This window comes from Cydia fagiglandana, chromosome 11 (genome assembly GCF_963556715.1).
Source record: "Cydia fagiglandana chromosome 11, ilCydFagi1.1, whole genome shotgun sequence".
In the NCBI taxonomy this organism is placed as follows: Eukaryota; Metazoa; Arthropoda; class Insecta; order Lepidoptera; family Tortricidae; genus Cydia; species Cydia fagiglandana.
The window spans coordinates 10,770,555-10,780,951 of record NC_085942.1 but is presented as its reverse complement, the minus strand read 5'-3'; the positions used below and the strand labels follow the sequence as shown (position 1 = coordinate 10,780,951).

General features: G+C 38.0%; 1 protein-coding gene across 2 annotated transcripts; it reads right to left on the bottom strand.

The window, feature by feature from the left end:
• Window positions 1–272: 272 nt before the first annotated feature.
• LOC134668938 (gamma-glutamyl hydrolase A-like) lies at window positions 273–7,551 on the bottom strand. 2 transcript variants are annotated; one of them, XM_063526446.1, is made up of 7 exons: window positions 7,373–7,551; window positions 5,196–5,447; window positions 4,755–4,805; window positions 3,733–3,965; window positions 2,280–2,386; window positions 1,278–1,375; window positions 273–1,037 (listed from the first exon to the last, which is right to left on the bottom strand). In XM_063526446.1, exons 2-7 carry the CDS (start codon window positions 5,426–5,428, stop codon window positions 737–739), a joined length of 1,023 nt encoding a protein of 340 aa, XP_063382516.1. In that variant the 5' UTR covers window positions 5,429–5,447; window positions 7,373–7,551; the 3' UTR covers window positions 273–736. The 2 variants fall into 2 exon arrangements, with proteins under 2 accessions (XP_063382516.1, XP_063382514.1); XM_063526444.1 differs by lacking the exon at window positions 7,373–7,551 and adding an exon at window positions 5,989–6,091.
• Window positions 7,552–10,397: the final 2,846 nt, after the last annotated feature.

The window sequence follows — 10,397 nt, the reverse complement described above, 5'->3', positions numbered from 1 at the left end:
GATAAAATTGAAAGCCCTAAATAAACTTTCAAGAGCGGATATCTCAAAAACTATTCAAGATATCGAAAAACTTGACTGAATAAAACTTGTAACAAATTTTATCAGCTTTTGGTTTGTCTTAGTAGTCATGTCGCTAAGACGCAAAATTTCCAAGATATAAGTGAAAAACCGAAAAATGAGACCTTCTTTCCCCCCTCTACCCCCCAGCACCGGGGCTACGGCCGGGGACTTTTGATATGTTCACCTCCTAACTAGTCCAAACAAAGTTACGTAGTCAAAAATTGTGTTCCTAGCATTTCCCTCTATAACTTCTTATTGCTTGGCCTAATAAGAGAAACTTGTAAATACATATTCGATATTTAGTTTGTGGATGTACATTGTTTATATTATAGAATGTCTCTTAATGTGGTGTGCCTGTCGGCATAGGCCTCTTCCAACTCTCTCCAATGCTGTTTATCCAAGGCGACTCTGGTCCAGTGGGGTCCTAGAGTAAGCTGCATGTCATCTTCCCATCTGGTTATTTGTTTGCCGGTTTTGCGCTTACAGCCGAGTGGGTACCAGTGTGTCACTTGTTTGCTCTATTTTTCCTTATTACAGTTATTACACAATAAGGAACAAGCACAATAAAGAACTTAATCATTAAAAACTAATTAATTATGTCTAGTATTGAAATATTCAATACACATAGCTAATACTTCGATTAATTATTAATAATTACGTTCACACCTTCTCCTAGTTAAACTGCAACAACCGTATAATTTTCTTTACTTTCTCCAGTATTTCTGGGCTCAAAGAAATAACACTGTTCGTATGCGCCTCCTTCAGCGCCGGTAAAATGTGTATTATAGTTATAAATAAGGCACTTATTTTCTTCTTCCGCATCAACAAACGAATGGTGGTTCTTCCTGCACTCGTTCACAAAGAAATCCATGAAATGACGATTCGCTTTGATCGCATTAAAAGTATGAGGGTAAGTCCTGGTTTGTTTCCACTCGAAGATCTTTTCTGGATGAAACTGGACGCCGTAAAACGGATACCTGAAAACATATTTTTTTGACTCAATGTAGTAGTAAAAACATTTATTCTAGATCGCATCAGTCAGCATAAGAAGTGACGGTCAAGTGGCCAAAAATGACGTAACACAATTTTGTTATTAAGTATAGAAATAATGATAGTTCCGATATATTTGGCTACGTTGGCCATCACTATCTGATGTTGACTGTACTTCGCACACATAGCACATCGCACATGAATCCTTTTGGAAAATAGGTACTTACCTATTATGTTCAACGCTAGCTATAAATTTCAGTCCATTGGCGTCATTGCTGTGTGCCGTGACGCGCCAGTCTTTGGTCAAGTTGTGAGACTTCAGATTCTGAAATCATATTTAAATTACTTATAGTCAATAAGTGCGTGTAGTAACAAGTGTAATTTGTATATGACAGCAAGCAAGGTGAAAGATAAATGTAACGCAACACGCAAGCAAGGTGAATGAATCATATCATATCAATATCAGATTAAAATCAGATTTTGAAAGTTTGTGTACTGCTCCTGTTTAAATACATCGATCTATGTCTGTGTCTAGGAACTAAAAATCTATATCTAAAGAGGGCAGCATTTCCTCGCTGGATTATATGTTGTCCCCAGTGACATCAACCAGCCGTTTGGCCAAATCGCAAACAAACTCTGAGCGGCTACCGCAAAAACCGAAATTCGCAAATTGCGGGGATCTTTCTCTTTTACTCCAACGAAGGCGTAATTAGAGTGACTTAGGAAAATCCCCGCAATTTGCGAACTTCAATTTTCGCGGTTATAGCCCTGAGTTCCTGGGCCCCTCGGACCGAGGGTATCGACACCGAAAAGAACAAAGTTGTAATTGGCGTTGAGACCCCCCGTATTTAGGTATTATTACTAGGAATTATTAGATTTACAGTCCTGTAAACTGTTAATCTTAAATTCTCATAATGAAAAATAAATTGAAAAAAAAAATACTGAAAAAAGGATTTCGTAGAAACTGTAAAGAATGCATAGAGTACTTATTTTCTCTCTTCCTTAATTTCTTAAAAGTTTTCTACGAAGCGTAGCACTAACTAAAATAATATTTGATTAAAAATACCGCGGGGTGCACTTGTATTATTGGTGCGAAATAAAAGCATTATTTTAAAATTCGGATTTTCAACTATTAGCCTTGAATGAACAAGTTATTTGGATTTAAGGCACTTTTTTCGCGACTCATGCAGACAGCTATCGAATACGCGGAATTGTAAAAAAAAACTTACCTCATCCACGATGCAAAATTGATGATGATTGGCTGTGATGTCTTCGCGGGACAATATATTGATGATGTCCTCGTCAGCGCTCTGGTACATCTTGCTGTTGCGGAAATCTAAAAAAATACAGAAAAATAAAATATACCTATTAAGGCTTTACTCATGTCTCGTTACCTAGAGATAATGAACACTCATACAGAAAAATAGTATAGAGAGACATCATTCTTACTTATTTTCATATCGACCCAGCCGTTTTCAAAAATTCTCAAAAAAGACTAGTCTCCCTAGAAATCTAGTCGCAATGTCGGTTATAAGTTATTATAACAGTGGCAAGTGACCCTGTTCTTTATTTATAAATACTTTCGAGCCGTCTACGGATTATAAAAGTTTAAACATAAGCTTAAGCCCGCTCCAGACTATGCGCGTGAATCGCGGGCGAAGCCGCGAACGCGAGTGTGGAGTCGATTTCGCTGTCTGCGAACATCGACGCCACACTTGCGTTCGCGGCTTCGCGCCGCGATTCGCGCACGAGTGTGGAGGGGGCTTTAGATTAATAAAAAAACCGGGCAAGTGCTAGTTGGACTCGCGCACAAAGTGTTCGGTACCATAATGCAAAAAAAAAACAAAAAAAAGCAAAAAAAAAACGGTCACCCATCCAAGTACTGACCACTCCCGACGTTGCTTAACTTTGGTCAAAAATCACGTTTGTTGTATGGGAGCCCCATTTAAATCTTTATTTTATTCTGTTTTTAGTATTTGTTGTTATAGCGGCAACAGAAATACATCATCTGTGAAAATCTCAACTGTCTAGCTATCACGGTTCGTGAGATACAGCCTGGTGACAGACGGACGGACGGACGGACGGACGGACGGACTGATGGACGGACGGACGGACGGACAGCGAAGTCTTAGTAATAGGGTCCCGTTTTACCCTTTGGGTACGGAACCCTAAAAGTCTTAGTAATAGGGTCCCGTTTTACCCTTTGGGTACGGAACCCTAAAAGTCTTAGTAATAGGGTCCCGTTTTACCCTTTGGGTACGGAACCCTAAAAAACCGGGCAAGTGCGAATCGGACTCGCGCACGAAGGGTTCCGTACCATACTGCAAAAAAAAAAAACAAAAAAAAGCAAAAAATAAAACGGTCACCCATCCAAGTACTGACCACTCCCGACGTTGCTTAACTTTGATCAAAAATCACGTTTGTTGTATGGGAGCCCCATTTAAATCTTTATTTTATTCTGTTTTTAGTATTTGTTGTTATAGCGGCAACAGAAATACATCATCTGTGAAAATTTCAACTGTCTAGCTATCACGGTTCGTGAGATACAGCCTGGTGACAGACGGACGGACGGACGGACGGACAGAGAAGTCTTAGTAATAGGGTCCCGTTTTACCCTTTGGGTACGGAACCCTAAAAAGAAGGTCGGAACCATAGACCGGTGCCGAAGATAGAAAAACTTACCACTAGTAAAATTAAGAGGACTATTCCCAAAAGAATGGCAAGTGACCCTATTCTCTACAGGCCCTCGACCGGAAGCCAGTATGATGATTAGCTCGAAGCCAAGACAGGTGCCGAAGATGGGGAAATAGTCCCCGGCCTCGTTGATTTCGATGGCCAACTCGTAGATGTGTTGGCCTGCGTCCGCGAAACCGTTGGATTGGTTGAAGAAAGTTGCTCCGCCAGGGAAAAGGACGCTGGAAAATAATTATACTTGGTCAAGTAGATCTTGTCAGTAGAAAAAGGCGGCAAATTTCAAAAATGTAGGCGCGAAGGTATATCGTCCCATAGAAAATTTGAATTTCGCGCCTTTTTTTACTGACAAGATTTGCTTGACCAGCTATATAACTTTGACCAAACGGGAAAATATATAGACGGTCAAGCAACTCTTGTCAGTAAAAAAAGGCGCGAAATTCAAATTTTCTATGGGACGATATCCCTTCGCGCCTACATTTTTCAAATTTGCCGCCTTTTTCTACTGACAAGATCTGCTTGACCAAGTATAGCTACTAATACCATTCTATCTATAAATCTTACAAAACAAAGTCCCCCGCCGCCTCTGTCTGTTTGTATGAGTCAGGAATGGAACGTTTCCCCGCTCTGTCATAGACTACGCCGGCTGTCTTGTTTTTATCACATAGTTTTCAGTTATGTTTGGTAACAAAGACAAGACAGCCGGCGTAGTCTATGACATAGAGCGGGGAAACGTTCCATTCCTCACAGTATGCATGTTCGCGATAAACTCGAAAACTAGTGAATGGATATTCATGCGGTTTTCACTTATCAATAGAGTGATTCTATTGTGTTAATGTGTTTGTTTATATTTCTCTATGTAAGTGAATTGTAATATTCTTTTGGAGAAATAAATACGGACTATAATTTGTTAAGGTCATGTTTTATTGCATTGTATTCAATAGGTTATAGAAACGTAGATATTTCTACTGTTGACTATTAGATAAATATAAGGATTAAGTAACAAAACTTACCCATTTAATTTGCCTATAATATCTTTATAATAAGTACGGTCTTTCCCGATCCTGAAACAAAATAAACATTTCATAAAAAGTAAATATTCCGTATAAGTGGTAGGGATCAAAGTAAAGTAATTAGTTAATGACAAAATTATAAGTACGTATTATGTCTTATAAAGTTTTCGCGAAAAATTATCATGTTGCATATTATCTTTGCAAGAAATAGTTGCTAATTTATTTTGCAATAAATCTTAAGATAAGTACCTATCAAGTCTTTAATTTTAATCATTTCCTTCTTAGTAGGTAGCTACAAATAATAAGTCCGTCCCGCTTAGATCTTGGTGCACATTTTGATCGAGACTACCAATTAATGCAATGCTCATAAACTTTTTACTTGATCTTAAAGAACTCACAAAACCCACAGAAAGGTTCAATAAAATATAAATATTCACGTACATTATAGGCACAACTCTTGCGCCGGACGCCTCCAAAGCTTTAACGTACGATGCCGCGATGTAGCTAGTGTAGTCCTCGGGATACTTATCCCAGAACTTGTAGTGTTGTTCCTGAGCCAACACTCCGATGATAGGCCGGTCGTTGAGAGCTGGCGCCGGCGCAGCACCTTCGCAGTGTAAGAAATACGCCAACGTCAGCAAGGCACCCATCGTTGTCGAACACATTGCACGCATCACGGGATTAGTCAGGAACCTATAATTTTATGGAATGGTACTGTGAGTGTTAGAGCGATTCAACTGCCATCAATATGTATCTGTACAGTTAAGTTTAGATTTCGAACACTGTAAGTAATGTCTTTATTTCGTTGATAATAATATGCTAACATGGAACTAATCTGTCGTTTTTGTCGCGGATATCTCAAAGACTGTAGGAACCCCGAGACAAAAACGCAATCAAATCGTATTTTGTGTTCTCTTAGTCTTGAGGAGTACACATAGACATAGACGGAGATCTTTAAGAAAAGACATGGTTAAAACTTTGTAGAATGTCCTCTTTGCTCTATCATTCCTGACCGGCGTTCAGTATTTACATATCGCGGGTTTGAAAAGAAAACAGTATAATTGTGTGATCATCAGTTTTGAATAATAATTAATCATATAATTTACAAGAGAGACACTATTAGTGGCATTCTACTTCAAACAAAAAGCAATACCTACAACCACAGAATTACGGTTCGTTCAAAATGTTTGAAACATCAAACCACTAAAGTGTTTAATACGAGAAGCATTCTTACCAAAACCGTGAGCGTTTTAATCAGGGCATCATTTAGGGAATGTAAACAACTATTAAGTGGTGCTTTTAGAAAATATTTACACTACAACATTATCAGCAAAACAAACGAATAATGCACAACGGTCTATCACTGCACGTAAGTACCTACTACTAAAATCGACTACACTCCAGCGCGTTAATATCATCACAAAACACAGAGCTATTTCCGTACCAGCTCGATAAACATGCACACATGTTGTAAGTCCCTACTGAAAATACCTCCGCTCATTCTAAACTAAAGTATTTCATTTAGCTAGGGGTTTTTTAATAGGATCTATTATTTTACAATGTAGATTATATAAAACAGTATTCGGTTTGCTAAGTGTGGACAGTTTGACGTACCTAATTATAACAACAGATGTGTTGGTGTCAGTTTATGCAATAAGTGGGTTGTGGATTGAGAGTGAGAATGTTTATCTACAACAGCTGATCTGACGTAGGACTTATCTCTGAAGTGAGATTGCATGAATGGATGTTGCTAACAGCTGTATAAAATAGGTACCTACTTTCGGAGTTTACGTGTAAGGTATAAAGAAAAATATCCAGTCAAGTAGTGGACGTCTTTTAACTGAAATTATAATTATGATGAAGAAAAACACCATATACTGAAAATGATGTCCGATCTAGTCCAGTGACCAACGGCGCGATTCGAGAAATGAACTAGATATAAAATAGTAAAGATATGTGACGTTCCACGGCAAAAGGTACCTTGTGGCGGCTGGCGCTTACGCTATTATTAACGCCGCTCCAATATTCAACCGGGGCAATGGTACCTTTTGATGTGGAACAGCACATATCTTTACTATTTCATATCTAGTGACTCTCTTATTCATTTCCCGAATCGCGCCGCAAGACCGGATCCACGCTTGTAATCACTCTTTATTATCTATATACCTATTACAATCATACATTTCAGTTTCTAATTTATATACCTAGGTGTACTCGTACAGTAGTGTGACTTACTTAATAAGTGACTTGCTTAATAATCTATTTTGTTCTCTAGTCATGAGGAAAACATAGTGTGAAAATCGAATATCTTTACGGACTTTAGTTGCTAAATCCTAGTTGTTAAATCCTAGCGCCTGCGCCAATTCCTGGGATTAGGTTGCCAACCGGACCCCGCGGGGTCCATTAGGATAGAACTATTAGGAAAATGTCCTACTTATATATAAGTTAAAAATAGCACATTACATTACAGCACATTACATCCATCTTTCAGTCCCAGCCCGTCATTCAACCATACATGTATATCGGTACATCGAAATGGAGACATAGGTAGGATATAACAAAAAATACTTACATAACAATTAAAAAAAAATTGGACAATTCTTGTAAGAATAACTTACTATCTTCAAGCTCCCTATTGTATAGAACATCTGGCAATTGCTCCATCTCTTCCTTTAAAAAACTGTAAATGTATGTGACGATGACAAAATCCACTTTTCTCTTGAATTATCATTATCAAAATAACTTTACAGCTCGTAATATGTTATTGCATCAGCTGAATGCTGAAATAAGTTACATTTTCATGATATTTTTATGAGACACACGAATCAATGACGTTTATAACGCATGCGCTATGCAAAAGCGCAGCTAGCTGACTTGTTATTCTTTCTGTAAAGACTAACCCCCCTTATTCATATGGGCCTGATGCCTTAGTTAAATTATGTTTTATCCCTTTCTTGCAAATACATAAGGCAAAATGACAAAGGATTATTAGCTAATTGAGGTTTATAGCTCGTCTATAATTAAGGGGTTGATGATTAAGTAGGTGCATTTTCTAGGCCTCTTTAAAAATATACCAACTTACCAAGTGACAGCTTTCAATAGGTTATTACGGTTCCCAGATATCTAAATTAAAATATCTAAGGTAGGCATAGTATCATGGTAATGTTAGGTATGACGTCGGTACCTAGGTGTAAATAAAGTTTATTCTGTGTATTCGTAACAAAGGTGATCCATAACACCCCAATCCAACTCACTTCTTCGTAATCTATTGTTTTGATAAACAATAGACAGCCAATATACTTATCAACTATTACGACTAGCTCACGTGGTGGCCGGCACGCGGTGGCCGGCGGGCTGCCTCTGTTTTGCTTTTTGCTCAACTAAAATGTCGTTAATCCACATATGCACCAATATTTGAAACCTCATATTTAACCCTAACAAATTTTGTTAAATGGACGTCTACACCAATTGTTTCAAAGTTCAATTTTGCTTGGTTTGTTTAACTCTGATAGGAGTTTTCATAAGTTGTCTTTGATAGTATGCCTAGTAGGAACTTACAGCCTTTTAGCTTATAATATCCTGTAAGTACAATAGGTACCATACTCTTTATTGCAAAACCCACACAGTTTACAATACATGTACAGACACATACGTAAAGACATTTGAATAGGGGTAGTAACAGGCGGTCTAATCGCTTGAGCTATTGTTTGGAAATGTCGACCAGATTTTTAAGTTTTCTAACTTAGGAGACCTTATACCTTCTATACACGTTGCTTTGGTCGGATTGAAATAGGTACCTATATTCGATTAGACCAGCGGTCGGCAACAGGCGGCCCGCGAGCCTCCATGGCTATTTTGCATAGTCTAATAAAACATGGTCTTCTCTTCCCAGAGTCACACAAGCCTACGTCACAATAACATGGCCGTTATATACCGGGTGTGGTCTGTAACATGATCAAATAATCAAAACATAGATCGTACTCCTCAAACGGTGACACTTCGGTTCAACAACTTTTAAAAATTATGAAGTATTTAGACTCCCTATTTTTCATACAAAATAAATAGAAATATTTCTATTACCTTCAATGGACGCCATCGCCACGCCATGTCATTGTGATTGACATTGCTTGTCACGCCTGAAACATAACAAAATTCGCAATACATTGCGTCTTAGAATAAACTTTAAAGTGTATTAAAATTCAAACCACAAGTTATTTTTAAAAGTCGCTGAACAAATGTTGGTCAGTATGAGGAGTACAGCCTACAGTTTAATTTTTTGCTCATATTACGCCAAGCGCGCACCACGATTTTAATTTTTGCGACACGATTTTAGAATCGCGCTGTAATATATCGCAGAAAATTCAGTGCGCGCACTGCGATGAAAAAGTCGACGATTTGTTCATTCTCGACATGGATGTCGTAACTGTCGCTTGTCGTGAAACAATGCAATCGCTGTATGACTGAGTATTATTTTATACCACAAAGGTGATCTCCTTCTATTTCTATAATTAAACGGTCAACATCTAGCGTCTCATCTTGTAACTCCATTGGAGAAGCAGGTTCCGATATGTTGACGCTTGGAGAGCGAAATGCCGACTGAGATCTGGGGTGCGATTTTATTATCGCAGTGCGCGCGGGGCCATACAACTCCGTATGCTGCAATTCACTTTGCGACAATCGCGTCGCGAGCAGTCGCGGAAAAATGTGACAAATCACAATTTTAAAATCGCTGCGATTTTTTTGTCGCATATGGCCAAGCGCGCACCACGACTTTTTGTCGCGCGATAATTTAGTCGCAGAAATGTAACGTATGTGTTTATATGGCAGTGCTGTGTGTTTATATAAAATTGTGATTTCGTGATTCTATTTTTATCATCATGATCAAGCAATTATAACGATTAATTTCCTATAGATATTACATGTATACGTTCAATTCGCGAGTGGGCCTAAACGCCTAAGAAAATCGACGATCTCCTTTTAATTTCGCGTCTTCTTCTTCTGATAAGTTGTTTGACAGGCTTTAAATTTTATTAAGTATAATACGTTGTCCTTCAAATTCCTTAAAGTCAATGAAACTATATATTATAGCTGTCAAGCAAATCTTGTCAGTAAAAAAAGGCGCGAAATTCAATTTTTCTATGGGACGACATCCCTTCGCGCCTACAGTTTTCAAATTTGCCGCCTTTTTCTACTGACAAGATTTGCTTGACCAAGTTTATTAGCACCCCTGCATAATATAGGTATAGCCGGTCAAGCAAGTTTGTCAGTAGAAAAACGTGCATAAAAATCAAATACAAATGTTCTATGTGACGATAAACGATAACCTCTGCTGCCTACATATAACTGCTGGTGATGCTGCCTCTCTATCGCTCTTGCATAGACTACAGAGAGGCAAATGACGAAACTCCGTAATGTTGGCAGATGTTTTTATCCCATTTTTTTCCAGTATATTTTCCTTATCTGTGGTCTAGCTATTTTTTTATTTTTTAAGCGGTACGTACACGCACGTCGAAGATGATGTAAAATCTATTAATAAATTTAATATTACTAGATTAAATGAATGATTTGAGAATGAAAATACCAAATATATTCGTTAATTTTGTGTAAATCAATTACAATCGAAAATTTGCCTGATCTATCATA

What these genes read in the sequence shown, in the direction of transcription:
- LOC134668938 (XM_063526446.1), bottom strand. Translation starts at nt 5,428, where the DNA reads ATGCGTGCAATGTGTTCGACAACGATGGGTGCCTTGCTGACGTTGGCG. An exon ending in GCAAGAGTTGTGCCTATAAT is followed by an intron (nt 4,806 to 5,195) that starts GTACGTGAATAT and finishes ATTTTGTTTCAG; the next exon opens with GATCGGGAAAGACCGTACTT. An exon ending in TCCTCTTAATTTTACTAGTG is followed by an intron (nt 2,387 to 3,732) that starts GTAAGTTTTTCT and finishes GTATTTTTTTAG; the next exon opens with ATTTCCGCAACAGCAAGATG.